This window comes from Colletes gigas, unplaced genomic scaffold (genome assembly GCF_013123115.1).
Source record: "Colletes gigas isolate AHSC1104 unplaced genomic scaffold, ASM1312311v1 Colletes_gigas_Sc00016, whole genome shotgun sequence".
Taxonomy (NCBI): Eukaryota; Metazoa; Arthropoda; class Insecta; order Hymenoptera; family Colletidae; genus Colletes; species Colletes gigas.
The window spans coordinates 4,114,304-4,135,225 of record NW_025106645.1 but is presented as its reverse complement, the minus strand read 5'-3'; the positions used below and the strand labels follow the sequence as shown (position 1 = coordinate 4,135,225).

The following is a 20,922-nucleotide window of genomic DNA, read 5'->3' as shown; positions in this document are numbered from 1 at the left end:
TCAATTTCTTTGAAAACGGCACGAAATTACAAAGTTATAAAATAAAACACTGTTGAAAAAAAGGAAATTGTTTCAATTATCCGCCATATAACTACTAAGAATTTTGAAATTATTTTTTCTTTGATTAACTACTGCTCGTTTTGCATTAATATTTAATGAGGGGAATAAGTAATACGTATCTTGTAAGTGATTTTACCGTTATTTTACAAAATTTGTATGGTAGAAACGAGCAGTTAATTGCAATAAAACATCGTTACGCTTTTCCTTGATTACTCGGAAGAAAGTAGCTAAAATATAATTATTACAGTCTGAAGAACGAGAAAATCAGTTCAAACGAAAGATTAAAACCGAAACAATCTGTTTTAAGAATAAACAATACGTATAAAAAAACTTCCCTCCCCTTTTTGTCGGTTCGATTCAACGATCAGTGCGATCTTTTAAATCATCTTCGTTTCATTTCTTGTGTCTCGAGTGTCTCGGCAACAACTCATCAGATTTAAAAAGCTCGAAAGCAAAATTGTCTTCGTGGAGGATATCTCGAGTTTGGTCGAAATCTTGAAATCTCCATCAGACATGTAACGCGAAAAACAATTCAATCCACTCGGCCGTAAGACGGTACGATATCTTTTCCTATCCAAACGTCGCAATTCGGATAGTCACGCTCGGGAAGCGTGTCTTGCCCAACGATGAGAACTCGTTTCACACCGTTAGAATCTGCCTGAGCTACTTCGCCATGCCAGACATAGTGATTGAAAAGTTGCTGCATCGCAGAGACATGCCTTTTTTCTTCGGGCGTACGTGCAGCAAATGATCCAAGTATCGCTGCAGCGTCGCTGTCAGGGTCTGCAATTTGGCCTCGCGGTTGTATTGCCACGTAGAATGGAATGTTAGTTTTCATTCGAGCGACTGTCAGCAATGGGCATACTACACGAATGTCGGAAATCATGCTCAGCAAACCCTTTAATGTTGCATTGTAACGTTTGAGAGCTTCATCGGCTAAACCCGTGGTCCCCAGCAGGGACTCTCGTACAATTTTTTCGACTTGCGTGGAATTGAGAGTGGTGTTTGAATTCAGGTACTTTAGCGGAGCTCCAGCATGAGCTGTAGTGCCCATCACGATTTTCACTGAAAAGTCATCCCCTGCCCAAATTTGACCAACAGGTTCTTGAAGAATGGCGCGATCAAGGACAAGCCACTCGTGTCTCCTGTCTTTCGATGTTGCTTCTCTGGTCTCAGGAAGCCCGACATTACCCAAATGCCAAGTCTCTGGAATAGAGTCCATTAATTCTTCGGCGCTCTTACCTCTCAAACAGGCGGCGTCGCTGCACCTTATAGAATTCAGAAATTGTTCGCTAAGTTTCTCTGAAACCTCTAACTCTCTTCCTGGAAATATCGCGCTTCCGCTGGATATCCAAACTTTCGAAAATAGATCTCTTGCTCGCCGAGTGCCGACTAATGTCGTGACGAGGGTTCCTCCAGCTCGATGACCCCACACAGTTACAGATTTCTTGTTACCACCGAAATTTTCAATATTGAGTTGAACCCACTGAAGCGCTGCTATAATGTCAGAGAGCCCATAATTTCCGGATGTGGGAGGATGCGTTGCTCTTGAGAGTGGTTCAGCAGCCAAGAAGCCAAAGATTCCTAATCTGAAATATGAAAAGATAACTATGATGTCTTGATTACTTTGAGCAGTATCTTGACTACATTCAAGTACATTGTTCAAAACAAATTTTGTTCCGCAAAATTTAGGCTTACCGGAAGTTTGGTCTGACAAAGACCATGTCACGAACACGCGCCAGCTTTGCAGAAGGTTGCATTACACCTGGAGAGCCGCCGCTAAGCGTCTCTGCGCCGATCATAACGACCACCGGCAAAGGTGAATCGTATCTAACGTCAGGCGTGAAAACGTCGAGGTGCAAGCAATTTTCGGTACCAATCATACCGCCGGAAGAGTCACGCTGCAAACAGACATCCGAAGAATTGTGCGCCAGGTAAGTACCCGTCCAGCAGTGCTCGATTCTTCGTAAGGGTTCTGCAGGTTGCCAACGACGATTCTCTAGCGGCGAAATTGCAAAAGGAATGCCACGAAATGCAAATGCACCGTCTTCTGATATCCCTTGCACAGGACCGCAAGAAGTAACGGCTTCGACGTAATTTCCATCTTTCACCAACTGCGTAGAACCCTTTCTTGGGCCGACGGAGGCAACGCAGATGATGATGATGACAGATATCAAAATACATAGCGTTGCCACTGTTGAAAGATATATTACTCGTATTTAATTGTTTTATATAACATTTTTTAAATTATATTTAGTCAATTTTGATTACTGCGTACCTAGCGCGAACAAATTCCTCCTTGCAGCGGATATGCAAGCAACAAGAAAGTGTTGCTTCGGAGATTCAATACCATCTGGTGCATCTCCATCGAGCCGAACGGTTTCCATACCGTCTTCGTTGCCAATGGGATTTTTCTCACCCGCTCCATCGTTGAGCGTTTCGACACTGGCTAATCCGGCGGTTCCAGTTGTACCTAGTTCTACTTCACCCTCCTAAAAGAATTATTTTTATGATTCAAGCAATTTGTTTTGTTACACTTTAATACATATGCATACAGGTATACTTAATACATATATGTATATGTGTTTTAGAAATAATTAATTAATTATTGTTTCACGCGTTGGACTGTTGAGTATAAATTCATATTACGCTTTCACGTGTTAAAAAGTGACTAGCGGAGACGTAAAAAAGAGAAAAACGCCAATCAACGATAGGAGAATACTTCAACAAAAGATCGTACGTGTTCAAGTGCCTGTAAATTCCGTCTTGAGAGTTTCTATAGGGTTTCGCTCGGTAAAAATCGTGACTCTACCGTCGAGCAATCTTTTCGATACTCGACTAAAAACCGTCGAATTCAACATTGATAGAATTTTTATATCGATAATATTGATAAACATTGCGTCACCTTGTTCTTTTTTCGAGGAAAAACAGAGACCAAGGGTAACTTTATGGCATCAAGGATTCCCTTTCGTCCTTCTTTCTCCTTTGCGTCTTTGCTAGGCGTGTTCGTTTTTTCTGACGAAACATTTTGCTCATTTTCTTTAGCATTTTTCTCGGTCGCTTCGCCATCGCTCGATTCGACGGGTTTACTTTCATCGTCCTAAAAATAATAATAATACAGAAAAAGAAAACATAGCGATACCTACGTTACACGTCTATGCGTACGTGTTAGGGTAAAAAATGTGTATCAAAAATATAAAGGACGCCTATTTCTAACGAATATTGTCATTGATATCGAAAGCATCACCCTCGTCATTACTGTATCGATGCTTATTATTATTTAAAAGCGCGTAATCAATAATGCCAGGTGTACTGTTCCGCTGACGTCATCCATTGGTTTAATGTTGGAAAAAAAAATCGTTACGGGGCTATGGTCACCCCTCGTGAACACGCTATGGTGCTCCAGGAACTTGTGCTCTTTGAGCGAAGTCGCCTCGTCGTAAACAGATGTTAATCAACCAAAATGAAACTGCGTATCTAAACCGCCCTTGTTTATTCGCATCCGTTCAGATTAAGCAGTTTAAACGTAGCCGAAATAATTAAACGTATTGCACCGTGTTCCGTTCAGATTAACTCGGTGCATTGTCCCTGGGAAAGATCGCGTGACCAATAACACGTGCATCGAACGATATTTTTACGAACTTTTATTATTTCACGTACTATACGTATCCGTAATATGCAGAGGTTGTACCAACCTTTATACAGACAAAATGCAACGAATGATATTTACCCATTAAATCTATGTTTACTGAAACATATCTGTCTGTTAACATTGATGCACACTTTACATAAATTATTAATACACGCCTTGCATTAATATTCATATGCAGGCTGCCCGGTAGTTCTTACAGTACAATGGTAAACGTAGTTTTGAAAATGAATCGATAACGAACGATGGAATTTTTGCGTGAAAATCGAATTCGGGGTTTCGACGCGTGTGCGCATACCTGACTTTCGACATAGAAAACTGATTATCTAAAAGAAACGAAATCTCGCGTAGAAAACATGTTCCACATAAATTTTAATCGCGTACAGGATGTTTTTAAATTAATGATCATCCTGCTTCGCAATTATTTTCAAATTAAGCATCGTTAACTATTGGACGGGAATATAAAATCGTTGACAATTACTTTGCAGGGTTCCTTGCTCTTCGTGCGGCAAAAGCCAGGCATTTTAATACCACCAATTGGGATTTTCTTTCTGGGCTTCTGTTCTTCGGATTCCGAGTCTGGCGCGGGCGATGCCACCGTATGCTTCGTATTTTCAGCGTTCAGCATCTTCTCCCTTTCCTCCTCAGCAATTTCCTTCTTATCCATGCTCTTCTCTTGATCCCCCTGGCTCATGATTTATTGCTAAAAATCGACCAATCCGATTTAAGTTGAATTAAATTTGTTCTGTCGAATTCTGTGAGAATAATTTTGGAACGAACAATTCAATAAAAATATTTACAAAATTGTTTATGGATAAATACAATCACTACTATAAATAACTTCTATCGGTAGAAGAAAATTCTTTGTAGTTTTAGTTTACACCCTTAACGAGTCAAACTTTTCAATTGCTATTAGGAAATAAAATTTGCTTAATTCTGCTTAAAATGTATAGAACAGTTACCTTTCCATAGGAGTGAGAACATTACAATAGGAAGTATTATACTGATTTTATCGTAGCGATGTACATTTTACTTTTGGCGATTTTCTGTACGGTAAATTGGGAGATTTTTTTTTAAAGAAAACATGGACTATAGATGTATCACAGGATAGCTCAAACAATCGCATCGTAGAGAAAACGCGCGGAAACCGCAATGTGGATCGCCCTGTACGTATAAGCGGTGCAGCTGGCGTCGGGACGCCCAGACGTAAACCGATCGATCGGATGGCATTGCTCTCTGAGCCTATTGCCTTCAGAAGTCTAGTCGTACATAGCTACCTGGCTTACATTTCCCCAATAGCAGAAATATTCCCTCCTTTGCCAAATTGTTACGCATTATTGACGCATATAAATTTCAACACTGAATAGAACCAAAATATGTGTATTTACAAACAACATATACGAGCATAACAAACATATGGTAAATAAAATAATAAATGCATAAATATAAATATACAATGCTTAAAAATGTAACCGATCTTCAGATCTTGAAGACCGTTACATATCGTGAAAATAAAGAAATTCTATATATTAAAATAACTTCGAATTGTTTTATTGTTACTTTGTACTTAAATGCTTTGTTTATCACAGGATGCAAATTATACGGACGTATAATATAACATAATTTATATGATTTCATTTTATAAATGATTTTTTAAAGTATATTAGATAATTAATTATTTTTTCGAAGTATTATTCGTCTGTGACTCAACTACAATAACGTACATGCATTAATGATTTTTTTTATATAGAATTGTATTAAAAAGAAATGTTATGGTAAAACGCATCGGATGGCAACAGTAAGCTTACGCGTAAAAATTTAATCGACCAAATTTTACCGCTCAAAATGTAAAACGATCCGTTTTTGTTTATCTCTCCTCCCCTAGCTTTCAATCCCTTTATAATTATGTCTCACGCATCGGTACTACGGTGCAGTTCTGAAACAAATGTGTTCAACTTTCTCTTTTGAGAGGCACAGAGAGTTCGTACACAGCGTGATACGTTCTTTTTGTTACTTCCTTAACTTAATATACTCCTTAATCTAATTTAACTATCTTAAATTTCATTAGATAAAATATTCCATAATTTCATTGTCGGAAGATATCCAAATTATAAAATTGTTTGAAAAGTTACTTTCTTCTACGTATAATGTTTATAGAATTTGAGGGATACATCATTCGTATTTTATGAGATTTCATGCATTGTTCCATCGCTACATTGTACTGCACAATTTCTGTCGGTTACGATCAGTAACCGCTACCTTAAACATTCCCTCAGAAATTTCTAGTCATTTGTTTCGCTTTCCTGTTAAGTGGACGGTTTACTAACAATTCGGTACAATTTGTTTCATTGTTATACGAATCGTATGAATTGTGTAGTAATAATTAACAGATAAATAAGAATTTGTAAACACTCACGCTTTTCGGTGTGTCGAAGAAGGACGCTATTGAATTTTCTGGAGAAATTTCTTCTTTCGCGTACTAAGAACTCCTCGAAAGGTTTACCGGCGTTGGGGCCAAGTGTGTTCACGTTGTCGGCAACGATTACTTCATCGATCGTGATACACAAATACAATTCTAGACTTTAGAAGAAAACAGTTTGAAACAGCGCAAATGTCAACGAAGACGACGCCAAGCGCGTGCTTACCTCGACTGTCGTTCTACGATTCCACTACGAGCCTTCTCCCACCACAGTTTAAACACGATGCGAAGCTCCTATTGGTTACCCCTCCCCCCTACCGTGCGCAATCGCTTCATTTTGAACGTTGCACATACGACATAACAGATATGATAAAATACACTGTTTAAATAATAAATAATAAGCGAATTAGTTTGATTTTCTAGCCTGATACAAAACAAAAGACATTTAATGTACATCTAGTTTCTTAAATAATACACATTCGGAAATAGTAACTTGTTTGGATCACGGATAAAAGTAGAAATATGGTTTTATTTCAAATAAATATGTCACTTGTGTTTTTATGCAAGGAACGTTACGTTAATTAAATGTACACCAAGATTATTTAGAAATTAGAAATTAAACAAAGTACTTGGAAAAAAATGTAATATTCTTTAAATAGAATCCTTGTTATAAACATGTGGTGGCAAATATCGTGCGAAACTTGAAATTCAACGGAATAAAACGAATTTTCGAAGTGGACACCGGTATAAGAAGTACATATGTAGCGTGTACTTCGCGCTCAGTCTAACATTGCGCATGCGGATTCGGCCTAAAGTGAATCCGCGTCGTCGCCGTCGTAGTGTCATATTTGCGTTGTGCCTCGAATCACGATACGTAGCGTGTACTGCTGTTAGATTTTATATACACATCTATCGTTTGACAGTTTGATCCTACGGACGCAATAAGGTGATCGCTTAATTTGTTTGCCGGGCGTCTGCTCGGAGTGAAAAGGTTTTTCGAAAACAAAACCTTGCCCTCCGTTAATATGTATTTAATCGAGTTCCGGGGATCGGTCTGTGGAAATGCGCGCTTGTATCTGGAAGCGTTGGGCACGTAGGTGCCACAATGTGCTTCGATAGTAACGAATTCGCGTCTACGTGCTTAGAGATTCTGGACGTCGCGGGGTTAAGCTCGACTCAACAGACGAATAGTTAAACAGACACGGTAGATAAGTAGGTAGCGCAAGAAGGAGATCAAGGGGGCGAAAGAGACGGCGAGGAAGAAGATAAAAAGAGAGTTTTCGACAGACTTTCTAAATCGAAAATCGCGAAAACAAAAAAACAGTCGATTGATGTCTTATTTGTGATGGGAGTGCCTGCGAGGGGAGCACTCGCGGCGATCGTCGCCATAAGCGCTTTCGTCGTCTATCTAAACAGCCTTAACTGTGGCTTCGTTTTCGATGATATTTCAGCGATTAAGGATAATCGGGATTTGAGGCCTCATACACCTCTGAAAAATGTCTTTTACAATGATTTTTGGGGTACTCCTATGCACAAGGTGGGTAATACGATAGAGGCGCTTTCGATTTCCCCTTCCCTTTCACTCTTGTCTACCTTCTTGTGTATTGATCCGTTGAACTCTTCTCCTCCTTTCCCTCCCTTTCGATTTGGTTCGATCCAATTCAATCTTATCAAATTTAAGTTAATCTCGTCCGAATTGTATTTATTTAATTTTATTTATGCGTCCATCAGTATCTCTTTAATTTCATTTTGCCGCTAATTGATTATATCTGTTGTACTTTATTGGTAAAATGCATCAAGCTTTGATTTTATTACAATCTTCGATTAAATTGATTTATTAAGATGACTTCTTTATTTTAAACCCGTTTTAATACTCCTTTTTGTTATATTGTAATGTAACTATACTTAGAAATTAATAAAAAGACTATTATATTAGATAATGATGCACATTAATGTTACTTGAATAAATAATTTTTTTCAGTTGTTACCTGTATGAGTTCAAACATTGAGTTCCATACAATTTTCATTTAATAATTACATGCAGAATGAAAATTCTTTTAAACATCTTTGGTTGTTCATTGCAAAGTTCTTGTGCAATCTATAATTATATGTTATAGATACATTTGTAATAATCATATTTGAAGCAATACAAATATCATACCCTTTTGTACAGGAGCAATCACACAAATCATATAGGCCATTGTGCGTTCTCACATTTCGATGGAATTATCTGATTCATCAACTGGATCCTATGGGATATCATCTGCTAAATGTTATCCTACATGTTGGAGTATGCTTATTATATTTCAGGTGTGTCTCTTTATTTTTAATAGAGTGACTTTTTCCTCTTTTGTTATGGTATTAGTAATAAAATTCACATTTTGTTGTTCTTCTATAAAAAATGAAAATTGGATTAGAAAAGTTAAGAATTTAGTTATTGGAAAGGTATAAGGTTTAATGTTTGTTGCAGGATTTGTTTAATGTTTCTATCCGATTCTGCAACTTTTATATCTTCTCTCCTGTTTGCAGTTCATCCTATACATACAGAAGCAGTAAGTTGTACAAATTGGTATTCTCATCGATCGAATCGATCGACGTTACCTTGAAATTGTACGAGAATACTATTTCGTAATTATTTCTAGTCATTGTTCTTCCCTTCGGCGACAATGTCTCAAAACTATATCCAGGTTCAAAGGGTCGACGTCGAGCGATCGATCGCGTCGTAGTTCCTAGTTCGAGTTTAGATACATTATCAGTGGATAATCGTGTATTAAGGTTACAGGAGTGGTTGGAAGAGCAGAAACATTGTCTTCTTTATTTTACCTAGCAGCTTTAATCACATATACTAAATGTTGCAGAAGTAGACGGTCAACAGGTGAGATACTTCTTCTTGTATAATATCTAATTTGCTTTCTACTTGATATAGCATTATTTTTACATTCTATACAAACAGATATTAAGTCATTACAATTTTTTTTAGGATGGAGATCCTTGATATTATCTATGTTTTTTGTTTTTACTGCTATGTTGTGCAAAGAACAAGGAATAACGGCTACGGCAGTTTGCGTATTGTATGAAATTTTTGTCATACAAAAGGTAAATGAAGATGTAAAACTGTGCTTAAGTAACATATTAATTGTTTACTATTAAATATTTGTTTAAACTTACATGTTATATCACTTGGTTAGGTAAGAGCGATGGATATTTTCCTGACATTAAAGGCAGTTTTTGGTGGGAAGAAAATATCCCTTGCCTGGACCAGCGAAGGTACAAAACGATTGACTGCTCTTACACTTGTTACATTCAGTTTACTCATTCTTCGGTTACATGTAATGGGCTCAAAGTTACCTGTATTCACCAGGTACCTACGAAAGATTACATATATAACAATGCTATATGCATACAATGTTTATAATCTTCAAGATAATAAATAATAATACCATAAATGCATTTCAGATTCGACAATCCCGCGTCTGTGGCACCAACGCCTGTAAGGCAGCTTACATATAATTACCTCGCAGCAGTTAATTTAAGGCTACTATTTCTTCCGAGCGATTTATGTTGTGATTGGACTATGGGAACTATACCGTTGCTGGACAGTTTCACAGACCCCCGTAATCTGGTTACTGTGGCGACTCATATGACGGTATTAGGATTACTGGCAACAGCAATTTTAACACCTAATAGACAAACCTCCATCATTCTCATAATGGTTAGAATTAAACATGTATTAGTAACTTGTTTTTTTTTTGTACAGCATTGTATTCGAATATTTATATTCTGTAAAAATTTATAGAGTTTGGCTATGATGATACTCCCATTCTTACCTGCCTCGAACCTCTTCTTCCCGGTTGGATTCGTCATTGCCGAAAGAGTATTGTATGCTCCGTCTATGGGATTTTGTATGCTTGTTGGTTATGGATGGAGCATTTTGTGTGACAAAAAGTAAATTTCCCATATACTTAAATTTCTGAAATCTTATCTAGATATATTTCGATAATTTTTATAATCGTCGAAATATTTTAATTTATAGGTTCAAGAAACTTACACTATTTTTATTAGTAACACTTCTGGCTGCCCACACAACAAAGACTTTTATGAGGAACTATGATTGGTTGGATGAATATTCTATATTTATGTCAGGATTAAAAGTAAACGATCGCAATGCCAAATTGTTTAATAACGTGGGACATGCTTTGGAAAGTCAAGGTCGATTTAAAGAAGCATTGAATTTCTTTAATATGGCTGTACAAGTTCAAGGCGACGATATTGGGGCGCACATCAATGTTGGCAGAACGTACAATCATCTTAAAATGTTTAAGGAAGCCGAAGATGCATACCTGAAAGCGAGTACCATAATTTAAAATACGTATTTATCGAATTAGTAAATCATAAAATAATACTGAAGTTAATAAGAATCCTTTTTATTTAGGCAAAATCTTTGCTGCCTAAAGCAAAACCCGGAGAATCTTACCAGGCGCGAATAGCACCGAATCACTTAAATGTTTTCGTAAATTTAGCAAATTTAATAGCAAAGAACGCAACTAGGTTAGAGGAAGCTGATTTGCTTTATAGACAAGCCATTAGTATGCGTGCTGATTACACGCAAGCATATATTAATCGAGGCGATGTCTTAGTTAAACTTAATCGTACTAAAGAAGCTCAGGAAGTTTATGAGCGAGCTCTTTTTTACGATAGCAACAATCCGGATATCTACTACAACGTGAGTATTAAAAATAGATTGCGCTAAAATTTCATTTGTTAATTTTATAATGACCTTATCTCTTAAGCTGGGAGTCGTATTTTTGGAACAAGGAAAAGCATCACAGGCTCTGGCATATTTGGATAAAGCATTAGAATTCGACCCAGAGCACGAGCAAGCATTATTAAATTCAGCCATGTTGCTTCAGGAATTGGGACGCGCAGAATTGCGGAAAGTAGCCAGAGAAAGGCTTCTAAAACTTTTGAGAAAAGTACATTTTTCCCGTACTTATCATTCGCAGTTAATCCAAAAATGGAATGACACCATGAAGCGATTTCATTTTCAGGATTCCAATAATGAACGAGTTCATTTTAATCTTGGAATGCTAGCGATGGATGACCACGATAGCGCAAGTGCGGAACGTTGGTTCCGTAACGCAGTCGCTTTAAAGGAAGATTTTCGATCTGCGTTATTCAACTTGGCACTTTTATTGGCAGACGAACAACGTCCTCTCGAAGCAGCACCTTTTTTAAATCAGTTAGTTAGATTTCACCCGGACCACGTTAAAGGTTTAATCCTTTTAGGCGATATCTATATTAACAATATAAAAGACTTGGATGCCGCTGAAAATGTAAGTAAAAATTAATCAACGAAATTGTTTCATATATTTGGTAGATGGTACAAATATTAATGGGAACACTGAAATCTTTCTAGTGTTTCCGTAGAATATTGCAATTGGATCCAACAGATATTCAAGGTCTACATAATCTGTGTGTTGTAATGGTGGAACGTGGTAAGTTAGGTCTTGCTGCTCAATGTTTAGAACGTGTAGCAGCATTAGCGCCCCATCAAGATTACGTGCATAGGCATCTTGCCATTGTGAAGGCTCGTATCAATCGATTACCACCGGAACAACGCGACACGGAAGTATTCGATGATTCTTTCTGGCAAGCTAGCCCAAAGGAAAGAAATTTCAACATGGAAGACATTTCCGGTAGTAACGGCGCTGGCGGCGCTGCTGCCACAGGTGGTCCTGGAAACATGGTTAATAGTGGTAACCAGTATTTAGGACAAACGGACTCTGTTTTTTCTAATCACCACAATCACATAGGAAATAAGAAAAGCAATACGGACTCATTGAATAATAACGTAATACATTTGAAGAGCCCGTCGAAACCTGGAAGAATACCACTGAACGAAGTAAGCGCGGAAGTGAAGGAAGTGTTCGATGATAACGAAAGGTATTTGAGCCCGAGCTCAAATTCGAAAGACATGGAAGAATTTTCCTCTGGAAGAGATTTTAACAAGGACATAAACACGGACGCGACGGAATTGACAATCGATCCGGAACGTGCAACCAAAACAATTAATTCCGAGAAATTTGATCAAGTCGCGCCAATTATTTCGACTGGCGGGAATCATGCTGGCACCACACGTCAAAGAAAGGACACTGCTCTCTCTTAATGATGACGTTAAAATCCGCCGAATATTGTATAAAGTTATATTCTACGTATAACGAAAGAGAATGGTGGTACAGCCGTATAGAGCTAATATGTGAATATAAAATAAATACAGAGTATTGTTTTATATGCTGTACGAATAGAACGTTTTGTAAAATATATTTAAAAAATGTGTATCTCCCTCCTTCTTGTTCTTTAAGGTTTCCCTATGTGAAATAGTCATCCATCCCTATTCGTAAATAATAATTTAATGGAGATCCATATTTTAAATTTAATTGTTTTATATGTTATATGAAAGGAGTAGAATATGCTAGTTAACAAAAATGATACATCACAAAATAGTATTTAATGTTATTATAGCCTTTTTAAGAAATAATTTATCATTATTTTAAAAGGTATTTTCAGTGGCGTAATCGCACACTTTATTCTTTTTGTTTTTTCTAATCATATTCCTTGGAGGATTAAATTTTGTATTGTTCTCTATTAAATTAATAAACGTAAAAAAAATTAAAATGAATTAATTATTAAGTAATAAGAAGACAAAAAGTAAATTACAAAATGCAAAAATACAGTCGACACGATTCATCGTTTAGTGTTCAGATTAACTTACGTTTTTATAGCTAAAAGTGGAATCCTTGCTAATGGCATGTATACCGATAATAGTAAGAAGCAGTAATAATAGATATTAAAGTAGTGCGATAATGTCAGAAATACGACTGTAGCTCAGTAAGAGAGGAAAAGAAAAATGAGTAAAGCTGATGTGCGCGAACTGTTCGTGCGTTTACTCTCTGCGACTGATTCGTGTTAAGTAGGGATTGAGCAAACGGGTATTATGCGAGTTAACGATTTTAAACAGAACAGAATAACTTTAGTTGCCAAAGAATTAAGTGTCGAACGCATGTTCTGTCTTTTATTTTCCTTCCTATATTTTGCCATTTCATTTTCTCCGTGCCTCTAATATCGTTCTCTCTATCATTCTACCGCGAAAAATTAACGAAGTATAATCGAAACGAGTGTTACAAGTGCTTACACGGTGAATGAAAAATGTTCCCATAAATTATATTCAGGACATTTAATTACAATAACGGGACGTAATACGTGATATGTTTTATATATTTAAATTGTAACGATACGATAACGTGTTTTTTTACTGTGTCTTACCTTCTCGCGATTTATGAATCATGACTGTACGAACGTTTTCAATCGAGTCGGTAGAGCGAATGAAATGATGACGAATAAAAGGAAAAAAGTTCGATGAATTGTTACAAACTCTTTTTCGTTTCTTACGTAAATGTTTTTGCACGAAAACAGAAAACAGAACTCGTCCGAGGAACGTCCACAATTTGAAGAAAATTACCGATACAGGAAGATCGTTTTATGCCTGATGTTGACGAGGAATAACTTGTCACTGTGGATCATATATCGAATAACTGAATGGAAGGTGTTATTAATCGATTGTCTTTCTCGAATCAAAGAAATCGATAAACAATGTGGACGATTGTAGATACGAACGGTTAATTCTTCATGCTGTGAAACGTTGCAATTTGTAAGAAAACATTCAAGGATAAAGGAAAAAACTACGAAGAAAATACTGATGTACACGAGAGAATGCAAATGTCAGAATATACCGAGGAGTTTTTCAATCACCGTTAACATTAATTGAGGGGTAACTTTCCAAAACTAGGCAAATTATTTTTCTTTTCTTTACAGATATTGTAGCCCGTAAGAGAAACTTTACCAACGATTTATTCGATATATCGAGACTTTCGGTTTTGTAAATTCGTGTAAAGTAGAAACAAGTTTATGTTTTTTCTGCCGTTTACAATATTAACTTCATTTTATCAGTGTTTTTACAGCTTTCTTATCATTCATATTGCATTTGTTTTCAGTGTTGAAACATAATTTAAAAATTTATCAAAATAAAAAGAACGACAAAATTAATATTTATAATAACGTGCTCTTTTACATACCGTACTTATCGAACAGATTCTTGTTCGTTTTATATAACACTTCGAAATATACTACACACATTGAAAATATATATTTCCGTTTGTTTAAGTATTATCGTTCTTTTCTTTACCGGATATGTCAATGTCAACAACGAAAATTAGATTGGAAGTTATTCTTCGGTTAATGTAACGATCAATATATAAAACAAGAAAGGAAAGTACCAAACTGTGATAGCCAGCATAATACAGACATACATACGCGCGCGCGCACACAAAATATATGCATATGTATATGAATATATAGTTTGCTGATCTCTGTTTTATCGATGTATAATAAGTAAGTGATTTTTTTTACATATATTTTTTATTACAATAGTTATTTCATTATTCATCTATTTTCGATTATATTATAAGCACTTTATGGAAATAGACCTTAAGAATTATGTGATTAATTGAGACATAATTCGACTAACCGATGTTTTGGGAAGGGTGAAACAACAGCTTATCCTCGGAAAATGCTGGTTAAACAATATCCGTATTGGCAAAGGAAATTTATATCGAGGCAATTCGTTATCAATCGCTATGAATCACTCAACGGAATGATAATTCTGTTAATGTTATAAAAGCAGAACGTATCATTCATATCACGTATGAGTTTTTCCACCTAGATCTCTATTTATAAACTTGTACTAAAAGTACTGACAACTAATGCCCCTTATCTTTCAAACGTGGCAAATTAAAATGTTTTCTTCTTTGTCGATGCTTATCAATGTACGGTATATAAAATTCTGCGATGAATAAAATAAAAGTAAATTTAATTAAAGAAAAACAGAAGATAACGATTTACGGTATTAATACATGTTATTAAATAATTTTCTCTGAAAATCTTTTCGAATTAACCACTACTAACAGGAATAGAAATCGCATGAAATTCGTAAGATATTTGTAAATCGTTTGCACCGAGGGAAGATTTACAGCTCGAGATTTATATTTGCATGAACGATAACTAAAAATAGGTTGTCTGGTACACGACAGCAACAGCATGGGGCAGCATTATTGATAAGTCTGATAAAGTTTAACGAAAGTAATTTAAATAGACACAATTGAGGATCAGACAAGGCATTTCAGATATTATCAGTGAAAAAATGTGTATCGAGGATTCCACACTGCACATTGGCACTAAATTTTATTTGACTGTTTGTATGTTTTTTAGTAAAAGGATTCTCTACAGGCAATATACAGGGTGTTCGGCCACCCCGGGAAAAATTTTAATGGGGGATTCCAGAAGCCAAAATAAGACGAAAATCAAGAATACCAATTTGTTGATTGAGGCTTCGTTAAAAAGTTATTAACGTTTAAAGTTGCGCCTGTAGATAGGCAACCTGCGTACAGCTGCGTGCGCGCGATAGTGGTTCTCATTCAGCATGAGAAACTCTACTGAGTGACGTATCGACAGCCTTACAGTTTTCTGAGTGAGAATCACTATCACGCATGCGCAGCTGTTCTCAAGTTGCCGTTCTACAGGCGGATCTTTAAACGTTAATAACTTTTTAACGAAGCCACCATCAACAAATTGGTATTCTTGATTTTCGTCTTATTTTGGCCTTTAGAATCTCCCATTAAAATTTGTATTATTAAACGTTCCGTTTTATTTATCCAGTGTAAAATTATTTAAAGCCCACGAGCATTATTAAGTGTTTTCCTCTTTTTAGGTATAATTCAATAAATAATTACTTCTTTAATGATTTTCGTTGAATTTTTTAGGATCAAGTCCTGTTTCGTTTTATCGATAAAATTATTGCAAGTTTCATTGAACAACAATTGACATTTTAAAAGTATTGTTTTGTTTCTAGATGTTCGCGTACCAATTACACGTGATCGTGAGTTTGATACTCGTAATAGCGATTCTAATGCCAGAAACGGAACACGCGCAATCGGTTGTATTTCAGTACAGATTAAAGCGACAGGCTGAAAACGAAGGGCGCAAATATTGCGGCAGTAATCTTGCAAGCACTCTGCGAATGATCTGTGGTAGCGTTTACAATTCCCGGTTCAAAAAAAATATTCCAGGTACATTATCATTTGAATGACCACTACAATTTCGTTTAATGTAGTAAACGCAATAACTCTTTTCTAAAATTTTGTATGATTCTGATACATTTTATCCAGCACTGTATATGTAAGAGATATTTTTTTCAGAAATGGAAATGGACTATGGATTTAATAAAGATATGCATCCTTATAAATCCATCGAGAGCGCTAGAAAAATGTTAAGATTTCGGAGAAATTCATTGGGTATCTACCAAGAGTGCTGCCTAAAAACGTGTTCAACACAAGAGCTGCGCTCCTACTGCGGTAGTCGTTGACGAATTATTTTGTTAACCTTTTAAACATGAAAAAAAAAAGAATTAGCTTATTGTTTAAGAAAACCTTCTAAATACATACTTGTCGTGATAGTTCACGCTGAAAATTACAGCCTTAAAAAGTACTGAAATATTGTTAAATATTATTTTGTGAACAGAATTAACTGTAATAGTGATCGATTTTAGTCTATTATATGTACTAAAATTCTCTATAAAATTTGATCTCATTTGTACTTAACCGATATATATTGCATAATATATTCTATGATTCTATGTTGTCAATTATACATGTATTGCTTTAGCATTGTTACTTTTTCGATGAGCATGAAAGCAGTCAAGAAGTGTGTAGTTGAAGTTTATAGGTTAGGTTTCTTAAAATTTCACTTCGTACACGATAGAATATATTATTTTCAGTGCTCATATGTGAAAATATAGTCTGTTTTAATAAGATATTACCTGTAAATTTTAAATATATTTTCATAAAATAAGTTTTCGTTATCATTTCTGTTATAAGATTACGTATACATTGTTTTATTTAGATTGTTGTTACCAGGTGAATTACACATATTTAAGTATGTACATAAGTTATAAAAATATCAAGAATAACAAGAGGACAACATTTATAAAGCTTTTATATAATCTGATAAGTTTTATAAGCTTACATTTAAATACGAGTAAAGCAAGAATATATAAAGGTTTATACGATCAAAGATATTGTTCAGCAAAATTCTGGTTTAAGAATATAAAGCTTTTATAGTTGAATGCTAGAAAAATATTGTGAATAATTGTACTGTACTATACAAATATTTTATGAATAATGGAAACAGAAGAAATTTATAGTTTTACAATTACACCACCCATTGTATCAAGATTTGCAGTTCAATGGTCTCAAGACAATCATATATCGATCATTAGTGAGAAGGGAATTCATATATTTGTAAGTTTAATGTAAATTATTTTTTATTTATTCCACGTATATACAATATGAATACAAAATATACAGGATGTTCAGCCACCCCTGGGAAAAATTTTAATGGGAGATTTTAGAAGTCAAAATAAGACGAAAATCAAGAATATTAATTTGTTGATTAAGACTTTGTTAAAAAGTTATTAAAAAATTAAATTTAAAAATTTCAAATCATTCACGGAAAAATTATTTTCGGTTGCGGGGGTCAATTACAATCATTTTTGGTGAATACACATACCCCCGAAATCCTACGTACTTTCGAGAAAAAAATTTTTTACCGTAAATATACTGTGTGGTTGGAAATGTTTTTACAACTTTTTAACAAAGCCTCAATCAACAAATCAGTATCCTTGATTTTCGTCTTATTTTGGCCTCTAGAATCTCTCATTAAAATTTTTCCCAGGGGTGGCAGAACACCCTGTATAATATACCAGATTGTTTTTAAATCTTAATTATAAATGTTATTAGTAATAAGACTACCAATAATAATTATATTATTTTTTATTTAGGAATTAATACCTACTCCAATGTCTCCTCACTCAACTATAAAATTTTCTCGATCTTTCATTTACGTGCCATCGAGTTTTCCAACAGAAATAATAATGAATAAAATAGAATCTAGAATGTACAACATGCACCATGAAGCAGTTTATTCACTTTTAATGGAAGAAAGTCTGACTCCAAAAATATCTAATGTTAGGGAGATGATTCCAAAAATAGCTGATTTAGAGTGGTCACCACAAAATCTAATACATCCAAGCAAATGCTTTCTTGCAATTTTAACATCGACAGGTGCTATTACAATTGTCCACAAAATTTCTACAGATTGGTACCCTGCATATGACTTGTGCTCTATACGCTATAGGGCTATAAAGGACGAAATTAATACAAAGTTAGAAGATATTAGGAGCAACAATATTTCGTTTCTAATGTTAAAAAATTGCATTAAAGCCCTACAAGCTTCTTGTATGACTTGGAGCACACTCCTTGTAGATTATGCGTACCTTGCTGTTGCTTATTACAATGGAGACATAGTTATTTATAAATTTCCAAAGATGTCAGATTATGATCAAATATCTGATCTGAAGATTGCAGGTACAATACGATTAAATGAAAATGTTAAAATAAATGTTCTACATTGGATTACAATTGATATAAAAGAACATATAATTATGGTTGGATATTTTGACGGACGTATTTACGGTCTTAAAATTAAAGAACATGACCAGGCAATTGAACTTGAATCCCTTATTAAATATTATGATTATACAGATCGTATTCCTATTAGTGCTATAAGAATGTTTCCACAAGTTGATTCGATTACAAAAGTTCTTGTTTCAAAAGGAACATTTCTTTTTTTATTGACTTTTACAATAAAAGGAATACTAAAGAGTATACAACACTTGCAATTAGAAGGATTCATGGTTTCAGGTAAATGAAATGCTATTCTTTTATACACAATAAAGACATGTTACAAATATAAGTACATTGATAACTTTTAGGAGTAATTTGTGTCAGTGCAGATTATGCACTAGTTACAACAGAGAATAGTTCTATGTTTGCAATTGATACACGAGAAAATAATTTCTTAAAAATTGAAGTCAAGAATGGATTGCAACAAGCTCATGTACGATATCTGGGTCTTGCTCATTCTTCAAGTTATGTGATATTTGTAAATATAACTTCTCCAAATACTCTATATGATCATTTAGTAATAAAAGAACCAAGCAAAATACATATGTTTTGCTTGAAAAGCGAGGATTGGGATCCATTGTTTGTATTGCATAAAAATAAAAAAGTAAGATTTGAACAGCTATGGGACTGTTTAGAAATAATTAGGATGAAAGCGACTAAAGCAGCGGAACCCGCATCTGTATTGCCAAAAGTATCATCCAACTTGGAATATTTGTCTTTACATGAATTACGAATAGCAATGTGGATATCGGTGATAATGGAAATTTGTGAGAAAAAAAAAATAATTCAAGGGATAGGAAGTATAGCTGGAGAGATATCGGAAGTGCAGCCTTTAATTTTCGTCCATTCTGCTTGTAATTATCTCGAGCAACTTGAAAATAAATTTTCTTTGCTCGAAGAACACAAGGTCTCTATAAACTTATTAAGAATGTATTTGGAAGTATATCTTGCAGGAGAAGAAAATGAAGAAGTAACTCCGCTTTCCAAGCGTGTTAAAGATATTTTACAGAAAGTATTAAAATTCAGTTCAAATATCGTTGAGTCTTGCAATTTGTGTGGAGAAATGATAAATGATCTTTCTTGGAAAGTGACTAAATGTACACAGGGTCATATACTGCCTAGATGCGCTATTACTCTTTTACAAATAACTACTGTGCACTACAGAATGTGCCAAATATGTGGTTTAATTTTTCATCCATGTTTGGACCATGTGTTTCAAGAAACAAGGTGTCTTTTTTGTGATGTACCCGCGATCCAGGAAAATAGAGTATTAAACTCAAAGTCTTACATCTCTATAGAGAAAAGTTTATCTAGACAACAGAATTATACTTCAGAACCAGCAGAAGATCAATAAATAAAGGTAATAACCGAAGAATCTTGAAATACATGTACTTGAAGTACAATTTGAGATATGAATTCAAACATTTGAAACTGATATTTAACTTAAAAGTATCAGGAAATTTTTAAGATAGAATACATTTTGTATTAACTAGTCCTAGATTAAGAAGATTCTATATTTTCATTACTTTCATTTTACTTGTTGAATATACAAAAGTTTGATAAAATAATCCATTTTACAATGATATTTTCTTGGCAGGTAAATTTTTTTATGTACAATTTAATGTAATTTTAAACCAACAGAAAATTGTACAAGCTAATAATTATCCCATACATATACATAGTACATACAAAATCTATTCTTTTTTTCAATAGTATACCTATACATACTTTATATGATATGTATTCGTTTCAGTCCTTCGAAATTTGTGTGACTGAATTACAGTTCGCGCCTTTCGTATTTTATAAGAAAAATTTTATTGTTTCCCATGTATCAAACGGTAGACGGTCACGAAGTGTTGGTAAACGATAAGTCTGTTTTGTATTTTATTTATATGTTGAATTTTGTATTTTGTTGAATTAAAAAATTTCAAATCATTCTAAAAAAATTATTTTCGGTTGCGGAGTTCAATTGCAGTCATTTTTGGTGAATACATATACCCCCGAAATCCAACGCACTTTCGAGAAAAAAATTTTTTACGAAATCGGTAGGTGGACAAATTTTTAAATTAAATTTTAAAATTAAAAGAAATAAAAAAAGAATTACATATAGCTATATGTCGGCTTTCCCCACCACTCTGTTAAACGCTAAGGATGTTCGT

General features: G+C 34.7%; 4 protein-coding genes across 7 annotated transcripts; 3 read left to right on the top strand and 1 right to left on the bottom strand.

Moving 5' to 3' along the window:
- Positions 1 to 228: 228 nt before the first annotated feature.
- On the bottom strand, positions 229 to 6,343 carry LOC122400149 (neurotactin). 2 transcript variants are annotated; one of them, XM_043401440.1, is made up of 7 exons: positions 6,126 to 6,343; positions 5,547 to 5,645; positions 4,191 to 4,412; positions 2,966 to 3,160; positions 2,339 to 2,552; positions 1,759 to 2,254; positions 229 to 1,649 (listed from the first exon to the last, which is right to left on the bottom strand). In XM_043401440.1, the coding sequence occupies exons 3-7, from the start codon at positions 4,401 to 4,403 to the stop codon at positions 593 to 595; spliced, it is 2,175 nt and encodes a 724-aa protein (XP_043257375.1). In that variant the 5' UTR covers positions 4,404 to 4,412; positions 5,547 to 5,645; positions 6,126 to 6,343; the 3' UTR covers positions 229 to 592. The 2 variants fall into 2 exon arrangements, with proteins under 2 accessions (XP_043257375.1, XP_043257374.1); XM_043401439.1 differs by lacking the exon at positions 5,547 to 5,645.
- Positions 6,344 to 6,958: 615 nt separating this feature from the next.
- On the top strand, positions 6,959 to 12,522 carry LOC122400147 (protein O-mannosyl-transferase Tmtc3-like). 3 transcript variants are annotated; one of them, XM_043401436.1, is made up of 13 exons: positions 6,959 to 7,665; positions 8,302 to 8,438; positions 8,599 to 8,680; positions 8,904 to 8,988; positions 9,109 to 9,224; positions 9,317 to 9,489; positions 9,585 to 9,840; positions 9,925 to 10,061; positions 10,162 to 10,474; positions 10,561 to 10,851; positions 10,919 to 11,101; positions 11,177 to 11,461; positions 11,545 to 12,522. In XM_043401436.1, exons 1-13 carry the CDS (start codon positions 7,474 to 7,476, stop codon positions 12,292 to 12,294), a joined length of 3,000 nt encoding a protein of 999 aa, XP_043257371.1. In that variant the 5' UTR covers positions 6,959 to 7,473; the 3' UTR covers positions 12,295 to 12,522. The 3 variants fall into 3 exon arrangements, with proteins under 3 accessions (XP_043257371.1, XP_043257370.1, XP_043257372.1); XM_043401435.1 differs by having other exon boundaries at positions 8,904 to 9,003; positions 9,925 to 10,073; XM_043401437.1 differs by lacking the exon at positions 8,302 to 8,438 and having other exon boundaries at positions 7,491 to 7,665; positions 8,904 to 9,003; positions 9,925 to 10,073.
- Positions 12,523 to 14,470: 1,948 nt separating this feature from the next.
- LOC122400164 (LIRP-like) lies at positions 14,471 to 16,605 on the top strand. Its single transcript, XM_043401478.1, has 3 exons — positions 14,471 to 14,576; positions 16,093 to 16,309; positions 16,439 to 16,605. Exons 2-3 carry the CDS (start codon positions 16,093 to 16,095, stop codon positions 16,603 to 16,605), a joined length of 384 nt encoding a protein of 127 aa, XP_043257413.1. The 5' UTR covers positions 14,471 to 14,576.
- A 346-nt stretch (positions 16,606 to 16,951) lies between these two features.
- Positions 16,952 to 20,250, top strand: LOC122400143. The gene is made up of 3 exons (XM_043401424.1): positions 16,952 to 17,539; positions 18,079 to 19,000; positions 19,072 to 20,250. Exons 1-3 carry the CDS (start codon positions 17,420 to 17,422, stop codon positions 20,115 to 20,117), a joined length of 2,088 nt encoding a protein of 695 aa, XP_043257359.1. The 5' UTR covers positions 16,952 to 17,419; the 3' UTR covers positions 20,118 to 20,250.
- The last annotated feature ends 672 nt before the right edge of the window (positions 20,251 to 20,922 follow it).

What these genes read in the sequence shown, in the direction of transcription:
- LOC122400149 (XM_043401440.1), bottom strand. Translation starts at nt 4,403, where the DNA reads ATGAGCCAGGGGGATCAAGAGAAGAGCATGGATAAGAAGGAAATTGCT. An exon ending in TTCCTCGAAAAAAGAACAAG is followed by an intron (nt 2,553 to 2,965) that starts GTGACGCAATGT and finishes TAATTCTTTTAG; the next exon opens with GAGGGTGAAGTAGAACTAGG. An exon ending in GAGGAATTTGTTCGCGCTAG is followed by an intron (nt 2,255 to 2,338) that starts GTACGCAGTAAT and finishes ATCTTTCAACAG; the next exon opens with TGGCAACGCTATGTATTTTG.
- LOC122400147 (XM_043401435.1), top strand. Translation starts at nt 7,474, where the DNA reads ATGGGAGTGCCTGCGAGGGGAGCACTCGCGGCGATCGTCGCCATAAGC. An exon ending in AAATTTTTGTCATACAAAAG is followed by an intron (nt 9,225 to 9,316) that starts GTAAATGAAGAT and finishes TCACTTGGTTAG; the next exon opens with GTAAGAGCGATGGATATTTT. An exon ending in AGCATTTTGTGTGACAAAAA is followed by an intron (nt 10,074 to 10,161) that starts GTAAATTTCCCA and finishes TTTAATTTATAG; the next exon opens with GTTCAAGAAACTTACACTAT.
- LOC122400164 (XM_043401478.1), top strand. Translation starts at nt 16,093, where the DNA reads ATGTTCGCGTACCAATTACACGTGATCGTGAGTTTGATACTCGTAATA. An exon ending in GTTCAAAAAAAATATTCCAG is followed by an intron (nt 16,310 to 16,438) that starts GTACATTATCAT and finishes TATTTTTTTCAG; the next exon opens with AAATGGAAATGGACTATGGA.
- LOC122400143 (XM_043401424.1), top strand. Translation starts at nt 17,420, where the DNA reads ATGGAAACAGAAGAAATTTATAGTTTTACAATTACACCACCCATTGTA. An exon ending in AGAAGGGAATTCATATATTT is followed by an intron (nt 17,540 to 18,078) that starts GTAAGTTTAATG and finishes TTTTTTATTTAG; the next exon opens with GAATTAATACCTACTCCAAT. An exon ending in AGAAGGATTCATGGTTTCAG is followed by an intron (nt 19,001 to 19,071) that starts GTAAATGAAATG and finishes GATAACTTTTAG; the next exon opens with GAGTAATTTGTGTCAGTGCA.